Source organism: Macaca fascicularis, chromosome 15 (assembly GCF_037993035.2).
Source record: "Macaca fascicularis isolate 582-1 chromosome 15, T2T-MFA8v1.1".
NCBI lineage: Eukaryota > Metazoa > Chordata > Mammalia > Primates > Cercopithecidae > Macaca > Macaca fascicularis.
The window spans coordinates 36,193,605-36,218,681 of NC_088389.1; the positions used below are offsets into that span (position 1 = coordinate 36,193,605).

The 25,077-nt window shown below is 55.7% G+C and overlaps 1 protein-coding gene across 50 annotated transcripts in view; it reads right to left on the reverse strand.

The window, feature by feature from the left end:
* Positions 1-513: 513 nt before the first annotated feature.
* The window catches only part of DAB2IP (DAB2 interacting protein), a 216,603-nt gene continuing 192,039 nt past the window's right edge, over positions 514-25,077 (reverse strand). For 17 of the 50 annotated variants that reach the window (XM_065530123.1, XM_045373768.2, XM_074016638.1 and 14 more), the window contains 10 exons: positions 22,415-22,559; positions 22,186-22,330; positions 19,319-19,555; positions 17,413-17,614; positions 15,312-15,490; positions 12,486-13,374; positions 11,553-11,705; positions 9,570-9,763; positions 4,513-4,600; positions 514-3,709 (listed from right to left, as the gene is read on the reverse strand). In XM_065530123.1, coding sequence (XP_065386195.1) covers positions 3,542-3,709; positions 4,513-4,600; positions 9,570-9,763; positions 11,553-11,705; positions 12,486-13,374; positions 15,312-15,490; positions 17,413-17,614; positions 19,319-19,555; positions 22,186-22,330; positions 22,415-22,559 — 2,400 coding nt within the window. In that variant the 3' untranslated portion in view covers positions 514-3,541. The remainder of the gene's footprint in view (positions 3,710-4,512; positions 4,601-9,569; positions 9,764-11,552; positions 11,706-12,485; positions 13,375-15,311; positions 15,491-17,412; positions 17,615-19,318; positions 19,556-22,185; positions 22,331-22,414; positions 22,560-25,077) is intronic. The other 33 variants (XM_045373772.2, XM_074016665.1, XM_074016641.1 and 30 more) reach the window with 6 other exon arrangements.

The window sequence follows — 25,077 nt, forward strand, 5'->3', positions numbered from 1 at the left end:
GCCTGAGTCTGACTTTCAAGGTGTTGAAAGCTTGGAAATGTTTAGTTCAGCCCTGCCACGACTTGCTGGGACCTGGGCCAACCTCTTCTCCCTGGTCTCTTCCCTCCCAGAGCCAGATGTCAGTGGATGCGAAAGCACTTAAATGCAGCGCCTGCCAAGAGCCAGTGTGTGCTGCAGTGAAGGTGCTGGGGCCGCCCTATCTCCCAGGAGGTGGTGGGGCCAGCGAAGACTTCTCTTTCAAACATGTCAGAGTCAAGGGAGAGGCTTTAAGAGGACAACTGCTCTACTCCCTGGTGCAGAGACCCCCCAACTCAGAGGAGGAGGGGCGATCCCAGATCACCCAGTAAGCCAAGCTGGCCAGACCACCACCACTGGCTTTAGGGGTATCCCTTGCCCATGACTGCCACCAGAGTGAACCAGATGCTGGGGTCCCCTTGATAAAGGCCAGCGTCCACTCCGGACTCAGGGTCACCCCTGTAACATCACACAGCTGAATGGAGACACGAGTCAGGCTTAAAATAGCTAAATAAATCTTTAATATTTCTAATTGCAAATGTACAGAAATTGCACAGCCACACAGAGTCTTAGAACACCAACAGCTTCCTCTGTACATTATTACATAGTTAAAAGTCGCAGCTGGAGGGAGGAGCTCCAGCCCAAACTCCAATGTTTGCATTTTTTCCTTTTCACATACTTACAAAAGAGGGGAGCTGGGACGCGGTGTGGGGGCTGGGGGGCTTTGTGGCTGAGTGTGTAGAAAAGAGGGGCTGTTTCCCTGGAGAGTCTGGCTCCCGCAGTTGTGCGGGGCGCAAGGGGAGGTGTACTTGGGGCAGATGCTCTGGGGGACCGGGGCGTGTGGAGCTGTAGCCTCGGTCCTCCACCCCCACTCTCTGGGCAGTTGGAAAGAGTCCTCACTGACAGGAGGTTTGGCAGTTTCCATCACCCAGAACATGGAAGTTAAGCAAAAAAGTCAGTCAGGCCTCTGTGCTAGCGGGGAGGGCGTGGCTTTTTCCAGCAGAGGCTGAGTCTCAGTGACCAGGGGGCCCCAGGGCTGTGTTTTTCCCCAGCAGGGACTGTCCTTCCCTCCAGGGCCTCTGGCAATCCCATCCCTGGCTGCAGGCAGGGCCCAGCTCCTGGGAACTCAGGTTCTCTGTGGCCTGGGCAGGAGCCCCTGTTGACTGGCCCAGTGAAAGCACCCCAGCAGCCGCTACCCAGACAGCAGCTGCAAAGCCAACACATAAATGCCACAGGTAGGGAAAACAACCCCTGCAGACCTCAAGCCTCTTCCTCCTGCCCAATACTGTTCTCTAGATTCAGAAATAAAATAAAACCCTTGGGAGAGCAGCAGTCCCGGCCAGCCCTTGGCAGCACCAGGACCAAAGGATATGTACAAACATTAGGTGAGATAGTTACATTACAGTCAAACACCAAGAACATTTACAAAATCGGCAGACTTGCAATTAAGATAAAAATCTGTGAAGAGTCTGTACACTTTTACAGTTTTTGCACTAGGTAAATAAGGCTCTCGGCCTGAGAGCTCACCCACCCCTGCAAGGGCAGCTGGCACCGGCCACAGCGGGTGGCCTCCGAGCCCACCTGTCCAGGCCCTGGGAGCCTCCCCATATTGCTAAGGAGGCTCTGTCCGAGGTCACTCTACGAGGCAGCGGTGGGAGGGGGCTGGGGAGAGGAGGGCAGGTCTCACTGGGCAGTGGGAGGATGAGATCGGAGCCAGGCCCTGCCTGTGTGGTCACCCTGGTCTCAGGCACGAAGGCGCATGGGTGGGGACAAGACAGGAGTGGGGCAGGAAGGGGTGGGGGCAGGGCCTCTGCTCCTGCCTCCCATCTTCCTGTGGTCTGTGACCCCTGGTGGCCCAGCCCTCCCTCCACCAGCATCTGTCTCTAGCCTAACTGAATTGTAGGTTACATCTAAGAGCCCCTTCCCAGAGCAGCTGCTGTCACCTGTCCCTGAGCTCAGGGTGGATGCAGTATGGCTCTGGGCCACCCCTCCAGCACATCCACCCTTCCGGTGGGGCCTCTGTGGCACATTCCAGCTGCAGGGGCAGTGGGGTGGTTCCTGCAGCTCACCCTGCCTTGGTTCTGCTGGCAAAGGCCCCACTTCCACCCTTGTTACCCAGGGCCCTTGCTCGGAATCTGCAGGGGCTGGGAACAGACAGGGGCCGAGAGAGACCCAAGCTCCTGCTCATCTGTCTTGAAAGTGGGGGAGGGGCAGATAAGCTACGGAACAGCCTAGAGCTGAGGAAAACCTGCCCCAGCTGTGGGGTGCGCCCCTCCCCTGTATGCAGCGCCTGGGTCCTTGGCCGGGGGCCGGGAAGGGTGAGGAGGAGGCCGGCTGCACACACGGGGCTGGGTGCAGGCTGCTGCTGTCTTGGAGAGGGAGCAAGTCTAACATCCTCCAGGGCCGCTATTTCCCATGCAGTGCGCACGCTCAACTTAAAAGGCCCCTGTGTTCCAGCAAGCGAGCAAGCGGGCTTTTGTTTCTAATGCATACTGTGAAAGGAAAAAAAATCACAGTTATCCACCTTCTCAGGGCCTGCAGGCGTTAGAATCTTTTTTTAAACCATCACTCAGAGGAAGGATCACCTTTTCTCTCAGGGTGAGCACCAGGTGGCACTCCCTACAGGGCCACTGTGCCCTGGGTGTGCTGGGCCCCAGGAGAAGGCAGATACAGTGCTCAGAGCCATCTGGCCAGATCCACCCAGATCTTTGGCTTCTGGGAGCCCTAGAGCATCAGCCTGGGCCTGTGTGGGAAGTGTGGGAAGCTGTGGGTCCTCCCCACAGGGATAAGAGCTCACAAGAAAAAGCCATGGCCCTCACTGGGTCTATCTGGCAATACAACTAAGGCAGGGAAGAAGGTGGCAGGTGGCGCTCTGGGGACAGGTTCAGAGGGGGTGGATGGGTAGGAATCCTCAGTTCCTCACAGCCAGGAAGGTCCCAATAGGCCGCATGCAGTGACAGGTGCTTCGGATGGAGACAGGCAGGGGACACTGACCTCCTGCCCTGTGTCCTCCTATCTTCCTGCCTGCCAACCAATCCACCAAGTGCCAGGTCCCACAGGACAGGGCTTGGCTGCCAGGGAGTCCTGGGCCCCCCAAGGAGGTGAGGGGAAGCCACAGGTATAGGCCCCTAGTCCTTGAATCCCCCCTCCAAGAAGCCCCCTCCCTGGCACGGATGTGGGGAACATGCACTCGGCCAGATCCAGGAGGACAAGGACACGCCACATTCAGGAACCAACAGACATGTTTTTGGCAGGCCCTCTGCCTCACCAGGCTGTCCCCACTCCCCAGCGTGCAGTCTCTTCTGCCCGCACCCCACAGGGAGCGGCTGGTGACCTCGCCTCACGCTGCTTCAGTCTCTGGCGGCTCCCTCTGCGGCCACCTCCTGGACAGCGGCGGGGAGGGGAGGCTCGGCCTCCTGACACCTGCGCTGGGGCTGCAACCGTGGGTGCCTCCCCAGGCCGAGACCCTGCCCTTGGCCACCACAGTCCCCCTCTCCTTGGGTAGCTTCCTCCCTCCTCAGGCAGGTTAACAATTGCTGCTGTTTCTGAACTCGCCGTTCTCAGTAATCTGCAATTTGGTGGGGTTGGTGGGGGAGATGCCGTTACGGGCTTGCATGCTGTACCTCTCTTTCAGCTGGGTCAGGGCACTCATGAGGCGGGCATTGGCGGCATCCAGCGAGGCAATGCGCTTCTCCTGTGGACAATGGGGGTGTGAGCGGGGGTCATGGGACAGGCTCCTTAGGGGCCTCCTTAGGGCCTTGTGTACCTACGACAAGCACTGGGATAGTAAGGAATGGGGTGGCCTAGAGATGAGGGGGGCAGGCAGGCTCCAGGCTGCGAGCAGTTGGCAAGAGAAGGCGGGCAGAGGCCTCTGCAGCATCATGGACGCAGCCTCGCTGCCTGCTTACCATCCCAAATGGAGCAGCTCTGGTGCTATCTATGGGCTGCCTGAGGCCCCTGGAGCCGGCACCCTTGCTCACATGTGTCTGCGTGACACACTAGAGGTCACCGCTCCTGGTCTATGCAGTTTACAGTCTGAACAAGGCCCAGCCTACTCCTGGGCGAGTAAAGGAAAGCAGTGCAGCCCTGAGTAAAGGAGGCTGGAGCCAGAGAGCCTTTCATGTCTCCCCTCAATGCAGCCTGGATGCCACAGCTGTGAACAAGAGTCCCTCTGCTCCCTCTGACCAGTCTGCCATCACTCCTAACCCCACCTCCCTCCTGGTAGCTTCCACTCTTTGGTCAGCAGTCCTGGTGAAAGACAATACCCACCAACAGCCCCGGCAGGGGAGGAGCTGACTCCCTCCTTTCACAGCCTGTCCCAGTGAGCTTGTGGCCCACTAAGACCACAGGTCTGACTTCTCAGGGCAGAGATTCTGGTTTCTTATTCCCCTCAGTGTCTGCAGTGAGGTATGACTGAGGATGGAGAGGCTCAAGTCACCCCCTCCTAATCCCAGGCCCTTTAACTCTTGTGGCTGACCAAAGGGCCAGAGCCCCCACCTGGGCATCAATGATCTTCTGTTTGGAGTCCACAGCTGCTTGCATCTCTGCATGGTCCTTCTTCAGTTCTTCCTCCACAGACATCAACCTATAGCCAGAGACAGGGACAGTCAGGCTGGCCCTGGAGGCAGCAGAGGTGGGGAGAGGGTGTGGGAACAAGCCCATCAACCCCACGCAGAGCAGGGACACACTAGGAGACCCCCTCCTTGGGTCACAGACTTGCCTCCCATACTTGCCTGGGACAGAGGCCTTCCAGCCGACTCCCAGCAACTGACACTGCTGGGCCTCCTTCCTTACCTCCACATCCCACACTTGCTGCTCCTAAAGCCCCAGAGGCCCCTGGGCTGCCCCCTTCCCGATGTTCTTCTAGGAGCCAAGATGGGTGGGAATGGGTGTTAGATCTTCAAAACCCCTAGAGCTAGGCAGGTGCTGGAACGATGAAGGCCCTGAAAGGCTCTAGAACTTTTTCCGCCCTGCCCCTGCCATCTTCACAAAGTTGTGCAGACTCTGCACTGGGCACTCGAGGTACCAAGATGAATGAACTCTAGTCCTTTCCCTCAAGGAATTCACAGGGCAGGAGGCACGAGTAACTAACTACACCCTGCATGGAGCAGCTGCTCTAGTGGAAAGCTCAGGTCCCTGGAACAAAGAGCAGAAAGCAGTGACTTTTCCTGGAGGGTGGGCTGGGAGGTGGCACATCGGTAGGAGACATCTGAAGGACCGGTGTGCAGGTAGGACAATGAGCAGAGGCTGGGGGACACCATCTGCAGAAGCTCAGTGGGCAGGAGGCTGGCCCTGTCCTGCTGCTCCCTCCCTGGGAGCCCCCCCCGGCCCCACCTGGCTGGCTCCTGAGACACTCTCACTGCTGGGCACTCCCACCTTCCCACTCTCCTTTGGCTTTGGGATTCCACACTCTCTGGGTCTGCCTGTCTCAGATGCCTTGTCCTGTCTGCCCCTGGACATGGGGGTTCCACAGGGCTTTGGCCTCAGCATCCATTCTCCTTGTTCCGCACACTCTTCTCAGATGAGCCCTCCACTCCCAAGGCTTCTCTCCATCCCTGCCCTCTTGACTCCTCCAGCCCAGAGCAGCCACCGCACCCTGGGCAAGCCCTTGGCCCACTCACAGCAGACACACAGGGAGCCACAGTGCCGGGCATGGGACTGTAATGGGGGCAGCAGGGCAGCAGTTCAGGGAGCACTAACCAGGAGGAGTGGTGGCAGGGGGGGGACCCTCGGGGCAGGTTCCCCAATACAGGAAGGTACCACTCTGAGGAAAGCTTGTGCTGGGTGTGGGGTGTGGGGAGGGTATTAGTTTTGTTAAGGAAAATTAGATTGGAAGGAGACTGTATTTACCCTCATCTTAAAAACAAATAGGGCCAGGCACATTGGCTCACGCCTATAATCTCAGCACTTTGGGAGGCCAAGGAGGGTGGATCACTTGAGGCTAGGAATTCAAGACCAGCCTGGGTAACATGGCGAGACCCCATCTCTTTATTAAAAACCAAACAAACAAACCAGAAATCTGGACATAATATAGGCAATGCAGTACAATAATTTCTAGGAGAACAGAAACCAACAAGGTGAGCCCAGTGAACGGCCTGGAAGCAGAGGGAAGGCAGAGTCAGCAGCCTCACTGAGCTGAGGAGACAGGCAGGTCAGGAAGGTCAAAGTGTGGGACTTGCAGGGCAGACAGCTAGAGAGGAGCAAGAGGCAGAGATAAACTCCACACAGCTCCCAAGTGGGGGTTCCCCTTGTGTCTCTGACTGAATAATATCTGCACGCAGATGAGAAAATTACCAGGCTAGGCAAGAACCATCAGAAAGGAGAACACAAAACAATCCCAGAAGCAGTTCATGTTGCACCAGCAAGAGTGGAGTGACGCACTAACACTGGGAATCACAGAGGACCGTGGAAGGAAACCCCCTCAGCAGCAGGGCCACGTTAGGCCAAGACTAAAGGCTCTGCAGGATGCAGCCTAACAAAACTTAAAAGGAAACCCCGAGAGGATTGAACAGATTCCAAGTAACCTCACTGTCTCCCAGAACAAAGCCCCCAGAAAGGATTTAAAGGGACACAAAAACATTCAGCACCTAACTGTAAGATTCACAATGCCTGGCATCCAACCAAAAATTACTAAGTATACAGAGAGAAGTAGAAAAACTCGTAAGCAGGTGGAAAATAAATCAGTAAAAACAGACTCAGATGTCACAGATGATAGAATTAGACAAGGACATGAAAACAACAAGGTATTATAAATACATTCTACATGTTTCAGAAAATAGAAGTAAAAGCACAATGAGAATTAAAACTAATGGAATTTAAAGCAAAATGGAAATTCTAAGAGGTGAAAAATATAATTATCTGCAGTGAAAAAATACTGGATCAGATTAATAGCAGGTTACACACTGAAGAAGAAATAATTAGCAAACTTGAAGACACAGTCATAGAAACTATCAAAGACAAAAAACAGAAGAAAAATGAAGAAGATAACACAGCATCAGTGATATACAGGACAATATGGGTCAGCCTAATGCACGTGTGCTAGGAATCCCAGAGAAAGAAATGCGGGGAGGTGGGACTGCAGACATACAACCCAAGACCCAAGAAACTAGAAGAAAACCACACCAATGAACATCACAATCAAACTACTGACAACCAGTGATTTAAAAAAAAAGAAAAAAGTATCTTACAAACAGCCAGGGAAAACAGATACATAAAGTACAGAGGAACAAAGACAATGACAGACTCCCTGTCATTACAGCCTCAGGGTGAGGGCCAAATCTGGACCATTGCCTGTTTTTGTAAACAGCCATCTCACACAGATAGTTCTGCTACAACAGCAGAGCTGAACAGTTGCAATAGAGCCATATGGCCTACAAAGCCTAAAATACTTTTGATCTGCTCCTTTGTAGAAAGTTTGCCAATCCCTGCCCTAGAGCAAAAAAGAGATAGAGCTAATAAGTCAATAGGAGACAAAATGGAATCATAAAAAAGTACTCAGTCCAAAAGAAGGCAGGAAAAAAAGAATAGATGGTACAAATAGGAAACAAGGCAACAGATTTAAATATATCAGTAATTACATTAAATGTAAATGGTCAAAACAATCCAATTAAAAGGCAGAAACATTTAGACAAAAGCAAGACCCAACAGTATGGTGCCTGTAAAACAAACTCACTTCATATATAGATGAGTGTTATGCTCTGAATGCTTGTGTCACCCTCTAAATTCATACGTTGACACCTAACCCCCAAGGTGATTATCTTAATAGGTAGGGTTTTTGAGAGGTGATTACATCATATGGGCTTTGCCTTCAAAAATGGGATTAGTGCTTTTATATTATACAAGAAGCCCAAGGGAGCTTGTTCACACCCCCGACAATGTGAGAACACAGCAACAGGGCACTATAATATGAAGCAGAGAGTCCTCATTATACCCTGAATCTGCTGGCATTTTGATGTTAGACTTCAGAACTGGGGACAATACATTTTCTGTTGTTTATAAATTACCCAGTCTAAGGTATCTTGTTATAGCAGCCTGAATGAACTAAGACAATGAGTTAAAGGCACGAGGATGAAAAAAGCTATACCATACTAACACAAATCAAAAGGAAGTTGGGGTGGCTACATTAATAGCAGACAAGGCAGATTTCATAGCAAAGAATATTCCAAGGGATAAAGAAGGTGATTTTATAATGACAGAGGTTAATTCAACAATAGTACATAAATAGCCGAAATGTGTATGCACCTAAGAATAGTTTCAGTGTATATAAAGCAAACACCAGTTGGAATGAAGGGAGAAATAGAAAAGCCAGTAAAGATATGGAATACTTGAACACTATCTACCTAATTGGCACTTACATTAAGGAGGAAATATTCCAGGACTGGTTAGTAGAAACGAACGTGTTAAGCAAGTCTCTGAATTCAGAACATGCAAGTATCAGAGAATACAAACAATGTGGAGAAGGCAGTTAAATTGAAAAGCATTTCCATTCTTGGAAACACACACAAGGTGAGCCAAGAGCAGAGCTGGAGATCAAGTGAACAGCAGGTTTCTAATCACCCTGGTTTCACTCATGTTAACTATTTTATAATGAACAAAACTACAAGTAAATGAAACAAACAACAGTCAGGAACAGAGAAACAGGTCGTCTAAATAGGAGGAATCCGGGAAGGCCTTATGCCATGGACAAAGCATGGAGTGGAGGCCTTCCTGGCTCTTGCACACCTGCTTGGTCTGTCCAGCTGATGGGGTCTTAGACCAGGCCAATGCAAACAAGACACACTGTCTGTCCTCCCGTGCTTGGTATTAGAAGGAAGTCAACTCCACAACTGGGACCCTGGGGTTGACTGCACTCCCTGCCTGACACCAAGGTAGACATGCCCTACCCACAGGCAGAGACAGAGATGGAGGCGTCACCATGGAGCCTGACATAAGCCTTCAAAAAGATGAGAGTCAGCATTAAAACTTGCTGTTCCTCTGAAGCCCTTTCCCAGATAACCCAGGCTTAAAACTCAGGATATCAGACTGGCACCATCCCCCTCTCCCTCCCCACCCAAACCACTCCTCTTAACAGTTCCCAGCTCAGTAACTGGCACCCTGATACGCCCACACCCAGACACTCTTGGTAGGAATCTGGGGGCTATGCTGTGTCTTCCACCTTCACCTACTGTACGTAACTGATGCTCATTCCCACTTTTCTTACCCTGTATTTGGTTCTCACTGTCTTTCCTGGCACCCCCCAATCCAGCTTCTCAACGTCCCTGAGAGCGCTAAGATGGCATGGCTCCTTGTAGGGGCTCAGGCCCATCGGGAGCCAGCTGTCACTGGTCCAGCCTCATCCCCAGCTTTGTATTCTGCGTGGGCTGCCCACCTTCTAGGCCACCTTCTGCCTCCAGGCCTGTGCTCACGCTGTTCCCACTGTCCAGCCACTCTCTTCCCTCCTCCTCTCCACACTCAGCTCATCCTTTGAGGAAGCTCTCCCACCAGGGGCCTCCTTGAAGGCAGCGATGGCTGCCCTGCCTGTGCCTGTGGCCGGGCCAGACAGGTGTGGGCCCCACCTGCTGATGATGCCCTTCATCTGGATGTCCTTGTCCTCCTGCTGCCGCCGTAGCCGCTCCTCTCCCTCCTCCAGCCGTGCCTGGTACTCCAGCACCAGCTTCTGCGTCGTCTCCTCCTGGCACTTGAACAGGGTCTCATACTCCTCCAGCTTCTTGGTGGAGATTCGCAGCTTGTCCTGCAGTACCGCCAGGTCCTACCAGGAGAGCAGCATCCACGGGCACAGCACCCAGGACACAGAGAGCACAGCTTCGTCAGCCCGAGTGGGAGGAAGGGTAGGAGGAGCCCCACTTGGAAGGCCCCAGTGGCTGTGACCTGCCCACTTCACATAGCAAAGAGATGCCCAAGGAGCCCAGCTGGTGGGGGCTGCAGCCAGACGTGTGCCTGTTCCCCACCAGGGGGTCTCCACTCCAAGCTCCCAGCCTGACCTGTATGGCTATGGCGGGGATGAAGACTCAAACCCAAATCCCAGGGGTAAGGGTGTAACTAGGGCTTTGAACTTTTTATGACAAAGGTTAAAGAACCCTTGGATATATGAAGGACGTGTGACAGCACCCTGAGAGGTGGGAGCTCTGCAGGTGGGGAAACTGAGGCCCAGACAAGGAGACCATGTCACATGAAGAGCGACTGACTAGCAGGGTAAGATCCCAGCTTCCCAGCCTCTGTTTGAATCTAAAGCCAGAGGGTGGCAGTGGCATGAGGAAATGGAGAGAGAGAGAATTGAAAGGCAGGTGGTCCAGGCTCTGGATCTGCCTCAGTCCAGCACAGACCCCAACCATCAGGGAGGAACAGGGATGTGGACAAGGCTGGGAAGCGGCGTGGCTGCACAGAGGAGCCAGGTGCTCTGTGCTGGGCAAGGAAAGGCCAACGCCGGGATCGAGAGGGGCCAGACGCCATGAGGACACAGGGATGCAAAGAGCCTGGAGTGAGGCCAGGCCTCCTCGCTCCCCAGCCAAACTCTGGCTCTGGGAGCACTGTGTCCCCTGTCCCCTGGTCCCCTTCACGTAACTATGGTGAAAGCAGGTGGATGTAGTGGACCAGGGATGGTGGGGGCGGCAGGATGCAGCATGGAGATGGGCCTCGCCTGAGGCCAGGGAGAAGTTCTGCCATTCTGACCCCAATACCCTTGCTCGAGAGGCTGCCACAGGCTTTCCTGGGGCCCGGAGGGGCGAGAGCATCCAGAGGGGAGTGGAGAAGCGCCTGCCGATCTGGGGCCTGCGCTGGTTCCTCCGTCTACATGGACTGCAGCTGGCAGTAGGAGACAAAAACTACCCCCCGATCCAGAGCAGCTGCCACAGCTGGAAGGCTTGGGAGACCAACAAAGCATCCCCCTGCCCCAGCAGATGCTAGATGTGTGTGGCAGAGTGAGATTTTGATTTTCAGAATAGGTTCTTTTCCCAGGAGTGAGGAAGAAAACATCTCAATGGTAGCCTGACCCCACCCCTAATGCTGGTAACTGCTGTTTCTTTCCCAGGCCCTGGTGGAGACCAGAGTGGTGAAGAGCCAGGCCGTGGGCAGGCACAAGCCCCGGAGGCCAGGCTGGGGTGGCTCTCCCAGTCATCCTGGGGACCCATGCCTCTGCCTCCTCAGGTACTAGGCTCCCTCAGGGGGGCTCTATATGTCTCTTGGGCACCCTCAGCCCCTCAGCCCCTCAACCCCCAGGTCCTCAGGAAGCTCAGCTGCCTCAGTTGCCCCAGGCTAAGGAGCCTTCCCAGAGGTCCCAGGAGTCTATATCTAAGACAATTCCCTTGTGATTCCAATCTGTAGATGGGAAGCCTCAGGTCTAAGCTGCTAATCCATCCCTCTTGTTACTTTTCTTCCAGACCCTACTGACTGCTATCCTCACAGGGAACAGGGGCTCAGAGGGGACAAGCCCTTCACAAGGACACAAGCACCCACTGCTGGGGGACCTGGGGGAGAGACTCCTACCAGCTGCTCCAGGAGGCAGCCCCGCCCTGCCCCGAGCTGCCAGGGTCCAGCTTTACCTTTTCTGCTTGGCTGAGCTCGTCCTTACTCCTTAGCCTATCCCTGTGGGGGGGGTCTGGGCCCAGGCCCTCGTCTTCTAACAACTGCGCGTTCATGGTCAAGAGCCAAGCGGCTGTGCGGTCCAGGGCATTGGGGCTCACGGGTGAAGGGCCCTACAACGAAACACAGCTGTGAGGGGCTGGAGGGAGGAGGAGGGCAAGCAGGAAGGGCATTAGTGGCCCAGGTGAGCCACAAGGACAAGCAGCTCTGGGACATGGTGGGGAGGGAAGGGTCCTCCAGCTGACTGAGCGCCTACAGAGGCAGTCCCCACCCAGGAACACTGTCTCTCAGACGGTAGCCGAAGGCAAAGCCGATAGGTGCCAGGTGGCCTCCTGAGCAGCACCCTCTGCTGCCAAGGGGACAGAGAGTGACCCTGCCACTGGGGGCACCAGGGCAGGCTGAGCTGAGAGGAGGACAGGGCCAGGCTGGGCTGTCAGCCCAAGGCACCTCCACTCCAGACACCGCCTGCAGCCTTTGGGTGACAGGGCCATCCATGCTCCAGGTGGTTGTGCCTGGAGGTCTGTCCAGCCTGTGAAAACATTTTGGGAGGGGAGTGTGGGGCCAGAGTAGGGCAAGATGACTCCTACTTTGGGTGAGGGCTTCGACAGGCTTGGAACTGAAGATGAATGCACTCTTTCTCTCTGACCCCAGCCTGCCCCTAGGGGCACTGACAGAAAGGCCTGGAGTTCCCCAAGGCTACAGTGTCCCTGGTTCACAGGATTCAGGAAGAAGCCAGGGGGAGGGGGTGGTGGTGCATGTGGCAGGCTGGTGGGATGGGATGGCAGCTGGGTGAGGGAGGAGGTGAAATGACTGAGAGGAGGAGGATGGTATGGGGTATGACAGCCCAGCTGGGCCCAAGTGCCCAGCCCTGCCCTCTGACTAGTGGCACTGACCTGCTTGTGCACTGACCGTGGCTTCAGTTCTGGGCTGTCCCCCTTGGAGGAAGAGGACTGCTGCCTCAGGCGGGTACTGGGGCCTGCCCAATCAGGTGAGGCCGATGCCAGGGTTCCGCTTGAGGGTCTTGGGTACTGCAGGGTGCCCAGCAGGTTGGGGGGCGTCCGGCCGCGGGGGGCAGGAGGTGGCGGCGGGGGTGGGGGCGGAGGCTGGTCGATCCTCCTCTGGGGGCCAGCACTGTTCTGCCGTGGCACCGTGGGCTGCCCGCCTTTTTCAGTCAGTGACATCTGTCGCCGTGCCAGCTCACCGGGCCGCCGAGCCAGCTCCTCCGCGGCAGTGCTGAAACTTCCCAGCTTGGCAGCGGCCGCCAATTCCTCGCTGTTGCTGTGTGAGCTCAGGGAGCTGTGGCCCTCAGAGCCTGAGTCGCCAAGGCCGCGGGGTGACAGCGGCAGGCCAGCCGCCATCTGGTACACAGGGTTCTGGAAGGAGAGCGGTGCCAACAGCTGGGGCCGGCCTGGCGCGCCCTCGGAGGTGCCTGGTGTGGTTGGTGTCTGGCCTGCCCGCCGCACCGTGGCCAGCCCTGCCAGGCTCACTGGGGTTGCCCGGGCTGGCCACCCAGCCACCAGCTGAGCTGCAGGGGCCTGCCCATCTGTGGGGAGGACATCGGGGCCCGCTGGGGAGCCTGCCTCCCCATCCAGCGCACGGGCATCCTGGAGGTCCACCATGGAGAGGCTCTTGCCACCGTTGGCCATCTGAAGATCAGGCTCGTTGGCTTCCGAGTAACTCGAGCTGCGGGCAGGTGAGGGCTGGACCCCGGAGGACCTTGTGACAAAAAACAAGTCCTTGTTTTCGGGGGTTGGAGACGGTAACCGGGTGAAATCTATCAGACTGCAGGGAGACAAGCACACACAGGGAAAGAAGGGGAAAAGAAGAACTGTGAGTGCAGCCAAGGCGGGTCCAAACCGACAGCACCCACCAACCTGCCGGGGCCTGGCAGCCCAAGCCAGCGCTGGGGAGATGGATGCGCTCGGGTAACAGGAGTGGGAGAATCCGGGGACCAGAGGCTGAGGCGGCTGCTCCTGCACAGAACCTCTTCTTTAGGGGCCAGCACTGCACATTTCAGGCCGCGCTGCCTGGAAGACCCCTTCCCTGTTCAGCTGCATCTTGGGACAATGGGTACTGGGGCCTGGCTTGCTCTGGAAAACTCCTCCTTAGCTAAGCCCTAAGCCACAACTCAGTGGCTCTCTGCTATCCACGGATCCTGCATTGAGAACTCCAACTTCAGAGTCACTGGGTTCCCTCTGCCTCTTCCCTCTTGTTCCTAATCAGACTGGTAACTGAAGTGGGGGCCCGGTGAAACCTCCTCTTGCCCAGCCTCCTGCTGCCGCTCCCTTGTTTGACTGGCAGGCGGGGGCTGGAGTTCCTGGCAAAAACAAGGAATGAGAGCAGGCTCCATGGAGAGCATGACTCGGTGGGAGGGCTGCACTTGCCCTGGCCTCCTCCTCACTCTACGCTTTTCTCTGGCCTCTCCCTGGCCCCTCCCCAGAAGCTAGCTCCTTTGGAAGAAAGCATAACTGTGGTGGGGGCCGGGGGGGCTTTGGAGAGAAGAACGTGGGTGGGGGGAACTGAAGGCAGCAAGGACTTGGGGGGGTTGATATGGCTTGGAATGCGGAATGGGTTGGCTTAGCCTCAGATGGCAAGGAAGCGCCACTCCCTGAGATGGGCAGCAGCAGCCACTCGGGGCTGCAATGCTCATGGGCCTGGGAGAGCTGGCTAGAGCAGCAGATGAGCCAGGAAAGATGGAGAGCAGTGGGAACCTGGCTGCCCAGGCCACACGCCAGGTCCGTCTTTTCAGAACTCACGGGCCCGGCTGCCTCTCAGCCGCTCAAGGGCTGTCCACCGCACCCCCCACTTCAAACTCTTGGCCTGTGACTCTGCTTGGCTTCGCTTGGCACATTCACCGAACAGATCCAATGCAAGACTCAGCAGACCTGCATCTCTGGCCCCTCCTAGGCTCCCCTAACCCCAGGTTCTTGATCTCAGCAGGTTCTTGATCTCAGCACCCTCCCCTGCTTAAAAGCCTGCCTTGCCACTGCCTCAGGGAGACCATACTCCCAACTCTGCTGCTGCAGCCACGGCCTCACATGCTGGGGTAAGAGGGATCCCCGGTGGGAGAGGGGAGAGTAGGGGTGGAGCAGAAATGCTTCACCATGAACTGAAAGAAATGTCCCTATTTTGACTTAAACAAGAACGTTTTGCCTTCCAATCTGCCTTGTGTGTGTCTTACTTAGGCAAAGCAGACCCCAGGACTGGGTCTCAGCAACACTTTATGTTTTCTGGGGTTCCCAGCCTCCAAGCCTGGCAGAGTCATCGAACTCCTATTGAAAACACCTCCAGGTAAACACCACTTCTGAAGATTCTGACTCAGGCTCAGGAAATACCAGGAACATGTGTATTTTTAACAAATATCAGGGGATCTGGAAATGCTGGGGGTTATTTGAGACAATTATTCTTTGACACATCATGTCTTTGCTTGTCCCTCTACCTAGAATGCCTTTTCCACCAATGGAAATGATACTTTTCTTAAAACATTAAAAAAGAAAAGAAAAGAAAAGAAAAAAACTATAGCATCATCTCCTCTAGGAAGGCTTCCCTGATTATTCCCAAATGGAGGTTCACCACTTAGGACCTGTACAACTCAAGTCTTGCCAGGTTTGTTTTATAAACACTAGGTAGGCATTCTCTTTCCTCATCTGAGATTACAGGTGGGCTGTGCCTAGTCTGCACACGCACCCACCACACCCAACATGCCTGGCAGCTCTTACCCGGAAAGATCATTCTCGATCACCATCTTCTGCAGCCCAGCTGAGATGCTGCTGCTGCCAGAGCCTGGTGTGGAGGCCAGGTCGTTGGTCCCTGACAGCTGCCCACTACCTGGGGTGCTCAGCGCTGTGTGGACGTCCCTCAGGATCCGAGGCAGGGGTCCCAGTTTGGACACTATGCTCTGCAAAGGCACAGCAAGAGGCAGGTGTGACCTCCTGGGACCACACAGGTAGGCTATATGTGCTGCAGCCACTGTGGCTGAAAACCACCGCGGAGCCTGTCAGAAGTGCAGATCCCCACCTGCCGAGGGGTCTGCGAGGGGGGTGAGCCCAGGAATCGGTAAATCTACGTTTTTAACCAGCTCCCAGATATTTCTGGGGCAGGAGTAGGAGGCCCACAGGGGGAGATGCTGACCTAGTGCAAGCCTCTCCTTCAGTTTGCCCTGCCCTGGTGCCTCCGCAGAGAGGAAAGCACACATGGAATCCCAGCATTTCCACACCTCCACCTCTCCATCCAGAGGCTTCTGTGACAGCCTCTCTCACATCACCTACTCCATGGGATGGGCTGGGGCCTGACCCACTTTGGCACCTGAGCACCAGTGGAGATGGTCCAGGCACCCCCAGGTGCTGGTCAGGCAGAAGGCAGAGCCTGAACCCATCTGAACCTTGCTGGCACGCTTTAGAGGACTTGAGGGGCAGAGGATTCTAGGCTATGGGGACACTGCCTTCACCTGTTTATGCACAAGCTTCCACAGAGGTCTCTGTGAGAAAACAAAGTGTGAAAACTCATGCAGGCAATAGAGCACACAATTGAGAGGCAAACAGTTGTGTTTCAAATCCCTGTTGCACCCTATCACCAGTGTGACAATACCAATCACCTTCCATTCTTCCCGCCTGGTTGTGCAGATACGTGGACAGCACAGGGGGAAGGTAAGTGGTGGCAGTGACAGTGACTGGTGTTGGCTGCAGTGCAGGGACCGGAACCAGTGGAAAGGAGGGTCTCGGCCCTCATTTCCATTTCTCCCTCCTGTGTCTCTCACAGCCAAAGGCAAGTGGATACAAATGAGCAAAAATGATGGCCTTTGATTGCAACAGCACCTATTTCTAGTGAAAAGTCAGGACTAACCTAAGTGTCCATCAACAGGGGACTGGTGAAATAAACAGCATTCATATGATGCAGTCATTAAAAAGCCCCTGGCGGTGGTGCAGATTGCACTGACAAGCAAAGAGGCCCACAATAGAGTGGTAAGAAACGCACACAGCAGCATACACAGTACGTTCTCGCTTTAAAACAAACAGAAAAAGGGAAAGAGCTCTATGTGTGTGCGCCTGCATGTTTGTGCGTGCTTACACATGCACAGATCGCGTCCAGGAGGCTGCATACCAGTGCTCTGAGCGGTCACCTCTAGGGAATGGGACCAGGAGGCATGAAGGGCCTTCCAGGCCAGTTTCAGCACCTTACAAAAGTAAGGTGGTCCCTTGGAGCCCTAGAAAGCAACAGATATTTGGGAAGAAGTTCCTGGTAGACCCAGCCCTTAAGTCCAAGAACTAATTGCTCACTATGTGGGCTGAGGCTGGGGGTCAGTGAAGTCTCAGGCTAGGGAGGGCTCACTTCAGGTGACTGCAGCAGTGTCAGAGGTGTCTAGGGAGTAACCTTGTCAACAGATGGTCAAGGGCAATCCTAGAAAGGTTTCCAACTTCCTGCTGGACAAGTGGAGGTACAGGGTCTTGAGTCATCTTCTTCATACAGGTGAATTCACGATCCAATTTTATTTCTCACATGCTCTGGCAGGCAGCACAGTGGCACTTGTCCACTAAAGGCTGAGTGCATGCGGAACACCCCAGCCCTAGTACCCAGAGTGGGGCTGCCTTGGCAGATACTGCCGAGTGAACACAGCATTTGCCCACAGAGAAAATGGGGCCCACAGATCCCCAGTGTGTTCTGACAGGACCTGGCCTGGAGCCCTGGGCTCCTGGTACGCAGTTAGCTCCTGATCATGCCACATGGGCAAATTCTCTGCCCTCCATGGTTACTCTGGAAGGGGGAACACTAAAAGACCGATGGTAGCTTTTGGCCCCACCTCCGCCCCACAGCCACAGGCACCTGCTCCAGCTGGCTGATGGCCTCCCAGAGCAGTGAGTGCAGGCTGGAGAGCTCGCGGCCCAAGTCGATGTAGCCCTCGAAGCCAGCTGTGTTGGAGAGGGTCTCGGGGTTGGAGATCTCCAACAGGAAGCGCTGCATGTTGGTCCACTCATGCTCTAGGAACTGGTTCATGAAGGACATGTACTCCTCCTTGCTGCCGAATCTGGAGAGAGGGTAGCTGGGTGAGCACTGTGGGCCCAGGCAGGCCCCGCCCAGGAACTCCCTCCACTGGGACACCACCACCCGCTTTCCCCACTGTGGCCGGCTCCCACCCCACTCACTCCCCAAGTCAGCTGAATATGCTCTGACTGAGGTCACCAGGGCCCTCCTTGCTCATGGTAACAGTGACCCTTTTCTGAACCTTTTATCTCAGGACCTGGAATGTTCTGTGTCCCCCATACACTGCCTGTTAACAGTGTCCTTCTGCTTTTCCTCCAAGTTTCACTGTCCTGGTATACAGATGATGCTCAATCCATGCTCAACCCAGGTCTCCCAATGAGCTTTCAGACATGTATTAATATATGCGCAGGCACCTCCCCTGGGAGTCCCTCCTACTTAGCCTGGCCACGCGTGAAGTCATCACCATCACCCAAACCCATGCCCTCCTCCTGAGTTCCCTACCCTAAGTGGAGACCCCACTACCCATACAGATAACTGAGCCAGAACCTCTGGCAGTTGTCAAGTCCTCCCTCTTCCTCGTTCCCAAATGGCATGGCCCGCTGATTTTGCCTACTAATAACCCCTAACCTTGTCCCTTGTAGCCACGGCCTCCTGAACCCCTCCCCTCCCTGCCAATTTTTTGCTATTGTTGCTAGAACCACAGCTATGCTCTCCTTTCAGGTCTTCTGGCTACCATCCTGCTCCCTGCAACCCATCTGCCCACTGCTGTCAGGGTGAGCTTTTCAGGGTCCAGAACAGAGGAAGGCCATCCTCTCTCTTGTTTAAAACTCTCTGGTGGCTTCCACAGCCCTGTCTGGCCTTCAGGTCCTTGCTGTCCTCTTAGGTCTCATTGCCAGCTTCTCCTGACCTGGCATAGCACATGGCCCTCCTTGGGATGTCCGGCCTCTGCTCCTCTTCCTTGAGATAATGACCGCCTCACCCTGACATGCAGTTGGGGGATCTTGTCACCCTGGAGGCTTTCCTGTCTCCTCTCCCAACAAGCTGAGGGCCTTTCTAAGAGGCTCATGTGTGTCTGTCACTGCTCCCCTGCTTATTCCACACATCTCCCTGGCTGAAGTACTGAGCGCTACCAGGGCTGATTCATCTTGGTACCGTCAGAGCCCAGTACATAGAGAGCCCCAGGATGGGGCTCAATCCATGCTTTGAGAATGAACAGCAGTGAGATGACCCAGCCCTTCTACTTCTGCCCGCTTGCTCTAAGGATGCAGCCGAAAACACCAATAGTGCTTTATCAGCAAAGAAAGACATCCTGAGAGCATGACACCAGGATAGTGGTGCCCAACCCGAGTGTCCAAGCACAGGGAATGGGTTAAGGAAATACGGGCCAGTTCCCCTTGGAGGAATATTAGTCATTTATTTCAAAACAGGGCTTAATGAATGCTAAGGGATATGTGAGAATCCTTATAATAATACATTAATTCAAAAAAGCAAAAGGAAAAAAAAAAGTCTCATGTTGCCACCTTTAAAAATCAAGAAACATATCAAAATGACATATACCTTGAGTAGAAGGATAGAGTGTGGAGATTTTATTTTTTAAAAAGTGGGAAGGAGAAGGACTGAGGATGACAGGGACAAAACCAGGGCCTGTTTATGGTCTCTGCCCAGCTTGGGGGCAGAAACACCCCCAGGGCTTGCCCTGTGGATGCCAGCCCCGCCCACTCTGCCTGGTGAGGGAGGAGGCACTCACTTGGCAAAGTTGGCCAGGTTCTGGGTGACCTTGGCGATGAGGGTGAGGGTGCGGGCAGTGCGGTCATCGGGGTACTCCTGCAGCAGGTTGAAGAGTGAGGGCGACATGATGGCTGGGCAGAGGAAGCGCAGGAAGAGGGAGGCGCTGATGAGCCGCTCACTGATGTCCGGCCGGCCGCGGCTGCTGCACTCCTGCCTCCACGAGGCAAACACCTCTTTCAACTCCCGTGGGAAGACGCTGTGCAGGGACAGACAAGGGTGGGCTTGGCCATCAAGCAGGGGCCCAGGACAGGAGTGCACACAGCAGGAACCTGCATTCCAGCCTTGGCTCTACCCCACCAGCTGCATGAGGTCAGCCCCACTGTCTGAGCTCTGAGGACACAGCTGTCTGGGGAGAGCAGTCAGTACAGGGCGGCTGAAGCAAGTGCCCAGGCAGTAGGAGGAGTGGGGAGACCAGGTTCCCATCGGGCAGTGGGTTCTCAGCGAAGGGCCAGGCCGGTGGGATGGGAGGAGGCCTGAGGAGCTGGCTCTCCATCCTAACCGGAATTAACTGCCAAGGGCCAGTGCTGAACTGCCTATCCAGCTTCTGGTCTGGGCCCTCCCCACCTCTCCCCCAGTCTCTACTTCATTTTTCAACCCTAACAGCAGGCATCTGGGTCTAGGGGGAAGCGAGGAAAACAGGAATAGACCACTATTCCTTGGGTTCCCATCACTGGCTTTGAGACTCATTTCCTTTGCTTGAATGATGTCATAGGAATCTGGGATTTCCTACAAGCTCAGAAAGATCAACAAGATGGGACTACCCCTGAACACAGTGGGAGAACACAGCTCTCCATTCTCTAGATGGTGAGGGAAAGGGAGGTAGTGACTGCCCCAGGGTAATGGAGCAAGTGGGCAGAGATGGCCCTAGACAATGGGGCTCCTGGTTCTACTGGGCATCTTGGCCTGCCATGGTCAGGCCCACCTGGCCAACCTTTAAGTGGTTTTCCTATTTTTTTTTCCCTAAAAGATACATCTCCCAGCCTGGGGCAGGCCAGGCCCCAGTGGTCCCCGAACTCAGTTTACACTTGGCTCTGCCATGACCTCAGGGTGATGTGACCAAGGCCCTAACCCTCCTGGAAGAATTCGGTTTTCTCTCCCTTAAACTGAGAAAAAGACCTGCCCTGCCAAGCTCACAGAGCCATCGTAAGGCTAAAACCCCAAGGCTACAATAGGCTTGAAGAACTTGAAATTCCTTCCCCCACAGGCCCAGCAGCCTGCTCAGCAGGCTCTCCCACAATGCATGCTGGCTGACCCATCAAGGGCACGCCTAGCGGGGAATGAAGGTGAGCCACCTTTAGCCGTGGCTCTCACAGTGCCTGGCACAGAACTGGACAGGGGGCAGGTGTTGAGTGGTGACATCTATCAATGGCCTTGTCCAGAATGGAGAGGTGTCTCTGACAAATGCCAGAAAGAGGAAATGGAAAATCACTGTCCACAAATATTTTCCCTGAGTCACATGCCCAGCCCCCCTGGGAAGAGGGGGGAGCGGGGAGGGGGAAAGCATGGCCCAGCTGGGAATGGGAAGTGTGTTCCCAGAGTTCAAGGCCCTATAGTTGCTCTCCACCCCAAGCCCAAGGGTGTGGAAAGCTGCGCATTTGTGGCCCATCTTGAGGTGCCCATTTGGCCCAGGTAAGCACCTTGTATAGCCCATGGGCTAAGGCCCTGGGTGCCCACCCTCCTGGCCTTGCCCATTCACCCCACCTTTTCTTGTCCTTGGGGAGCAGCAAACACTTCCCTGGCCCTCCTGTGTGCCCAGTCCTGAGCTGGTGGGCTCACCTGCCCCCAGGGTGCCCCAGCATTTGGAGGAAATGTTTCAGGCACAGGCACAACCCTATCCTGATGGGATCAGGGCTGCGACGGAGGGTACCCAGGTGTGTGGCCTTGGAGCAGGAAAGGCAGGAGTGTATGCAGGTCAAGGTGCAGGTGAGTGAGAGGCACACCTAACAAGGAGTGAGGTACGGCCAGGGAGGGAGTGGTGTCAGAAGAGGCTGCGGACAGAGGCTTGGGTGGGTGGGGGCTGTAAGCCCTGAGCTGGAGGGGAACACAGGTTAAACCTGGGCAGCTCCTCTGGGGTGAAAATGACCCCACTGCTTGGAATGACAGCAAGGCCCTCCCGGACAGTCCCGTGTGCCACCACAGGAGGAGGCTGTACTCCACAGGAGGAGCCAGCACCAGGCTGGCTGGCCACTACACACATATACCACAGGAGCAAGCCGGTGGCTGTGAAGTCGGCCTTACCATAAGTTTCTCCGGGACTGATTCTGGCCCTGCTGAGGGGCCTGTCTGAGTAGCCCGCCACTGCATGCCCTGCTGCTTTCTGGGGATGGCAGAGCCTGCAGACCCCGCTGTACTTCAGTCTAGTCCTTTCTCTTTATTCTCCAGTCCCAGCAAAAGGCCTGCCTGGGGTGCTCAGGCCCCCGGTGTGGCGCTGCTGGACCCCATCACAAGACTGTGACATGAGCACCTTAGCTCCCAGGGACAGGTGAGGAGCCTCAGATGAAGCCATCCACCCACCCCAACTGGGGGCCCGTACAGGGCCTGTCAGTCTCACTCCCGCTGCAGCCCAAGCACCCACAACAGCCCCCAGCACATGAAGGGTGCTCCCTTATCACCAGAAACGGCGGACTGGTATGTCCAGGTTCTTTTCACCACAAAGCCACAGCAATGTGCTAAATGCTGCCTCACCTGAGAGCTCAAAAGGGACAAGGCCAGGGGACTGGCAAGTCAGTACAACTCAGGGGCCAGGCAACACCGGGCACACTGTGGGTGCCAGACACTGAAGGATGGGGAAGGTGACAGGGTGGGAGGCCTGGGCGCTGCACTGACCAGTAGGAGTTGATGATCTTGCAGAAGGCCAGCTCGCAGCACATCTTGAGGTTGCCCTGGTGCTCTGGGAGGTCAGCGGCCGAGCACTTGCTGGGATCCACCTCGCAGTTCTCATCTGACTCGTACAGTGCTTTGATGAACTCACCTATGGCCAAGTGGGCAGGGAGTGGGGAGTGAGGACCTGGCGGGCCCTGCCCACCCTCTGCCCCGCTGCTGGCCCACTTCCTACCTAGGGCGTCCTGCAGGTACTTCTGGCCCACTAGCTTGAGGTACTCCTCGATGGCCTTGGTGGCCAGTGTGTTCTCCCGGAAGATGAGGTGCTCGTTGTCCCCACAGCGGTCCACCTCTGACATCATCAGGTCTGTCAGGAAGTCCTGAGGAGGCAGGAGGTGGGGAGAGCAGGACCTGAGCTGGCCTGGCATGGAGGGTCCTAGGATTCCAGACCTAGCCAGAGAAGCCCTGGCATTTTGAGGCCGCTCCATCACCAAGCTGCAGGGGTCCCCAGGAGGAACAGTGTGCCCACCTTTAGGGGCTGCTGGGGAGTGTGGGCAGAGCAGGGGCCCCCAGCCAAGGTAGGAGCCTAGAACTGGTGACAGTAGAGCCGGGTCTACGGATGGAGGCAGCCTGAACAAGTGCATGCCACATGGAGCCACAATCCCCCACAAATTGAGAACGGACTCATTTCCACGTATAGCCCTAATCAGGCCTGGCCTGGTGACCACAGCAGGACTCACCTCTCCCCCCAGCATCAGTGCCAAAGAGGACAAATGAGGCTGCCCTGTCTCATGGTCAAAATGGTCACCAGTATCCACCTGTGACTCGGGTGGGGGCTCCCACACCGGACACAGATGCCTTCTGTGCAGTCCCACTGCCCGGGGAGGTCATGAGCCACCATGCTCAGGCAGGTGAGAGCAGGAACTGATGTGCAACTGGCTGGAGAGGGAAGGTGGAGGCGCCACTGCCCACCTGGCAATCCGGGGTAGCAGCCCCTGGCCCATCAGGTCCCACACAAAGTGTTGTGGGAAAACTCCAGCATAGGAGCCCGAACCCACACCTTCCCCCGACTCTAGCAACCATGTGGATACTAACTATCTCCCGCAGGAGTCCCTACCTCCTTGTACTTACAACCAACCTGTGGCTTGGGGGAGGGGAAGAAGATAGGAAAAACTGTCAGAGTTTCAAGGGAGGGTGACAGTCAGGGCAGGGGGCCACCTAGCACAGAGCCTGCAAGGCACCCAGCGGGGGTGGACCCAGGCATCTGTGCTCAAGAAATACCTCACTCTGACACGCACGAGTGGGGTCCTTTAAAACAGAACTGAGATGTAGACACAGGAACCCAGGCTGCACAGCAGAGGCACAGAGAGACAGCAGGGGCCAAGGGGAAGCTGTCGTTGGCTTCCTGGGGATCATGTGGCCTGAGGACCCCTTCCTGACCAACAGGCGACCTCCAGGGTCGCATTCTCTGAACACACTGAAGCAGGGGTCAGAGCTGCATCTCCCCTGGGGCTCCCACTCAGGACCACAGCTTTCCTGAACTCCTGCAATGAGAGTCGGGCCCCAGTGCTGGGATGAGAACCTCCTGAGAGCCAGGACCCAGTAAGGGGGAAACCAATGCACACACAGCAGGAAAATGACTTGTCCATAGCCACACAGCCACCTGGGGCCAGATTTGGTCCAAGTCCCTTGCTTTCCAGACCCCATTACTCCTCTAGTCATGGAGAGGGAAGAGGGGCTAGTTCCCAAGTATTCCAGAGCTGGGGGCTCAGGTGCCTGTCACCCCAGGAGCACAAGTTACTTTCCATCTTTCTATCTACTCCTCCGCAACCCCACTGAGGGCCTCTGGGGTTGGCTGCGGCCCTGGCTTCATCTCCCTCCACAATGAGCACCTGGACGGACCTATCATCTCAGGCTGCTTCAGGGAGGAATCCGCTTCCCAGAACAGGCCAGCCCCAGCCCAGCCCTGGGGACCAGGTACTGAAACATCAGACACAACTGCAGAAAAGGCTCCAGCCTCTGCAGCTGTCCTCACTCCCTCTCTGGTGCCCATGGGTCCTTGATTCATTCCATTTCCCAGCATACGTCTCCTGTGTTGACCAGCACATTAAGGACGGGGCAGCCAGAGCTGGCCCAACGTGCAGCCTAGCCAGTCAAGTCTGAAGGCTGGAGGAGAAGGTGACGGAGGAGGTAGTCGAGCACTATAGAGGAAAACTGCTCCCTATCACAGGTCCATGGGGAGGAGGTCCCCGCCCCAGCCCTGCACTTGCAGCATACAGCAAGTCCAAGAGGGAGGGGTGCTGCAGAGGGTTCCCACTGCAGAGGCTGCTGAGGCTTCCAGCCATGGCCTCCCCTTTCAGAACCTCTAGGAACAGGTGAGAGGGTGAGGGACCTCCACGAGTCTTGTGCCCTGGACTCTGCCCTGGGGTACCTGGGGCATGGCTCCCAACTGTGCCTCCCCAACCTAGGGCTAAGAGCCTAGGACTTTGACACAGGGCGCCCCTCAGCCACCTGTCACTTGGCTTACAACACGCCACTGTCCAGAGGGCAGAGGCCCTAGTCCTTAGCCCAGCACCAGAGTCCATCCACGCTGCAGAGGCCTCAAGTCCAGCCCGTTTCCCACCCTCTCTGGGCAGCTTCCTGAATGGCAGGTGGCAAATGTAAAGAAAGAAGGTTGCCTTCGAGGCCCACAGACCATGCTCTACTGCCTTCCTAGGGGCATCCTGGTCCAGGAGCCCATTTGTCCCCAAACCAGGTAGGTGGGGCTGAGGCATGGCTTGCATGGTGGGCTGCTGGGCCCATCTTTGAGAGCAAAAGGTGAAAGGAGTTATGGGGATGGACACTGGGCACCTCTGGCCCTGAACTATGGCTTGCCTGGGTGGGTCTCAGATTCCCGCT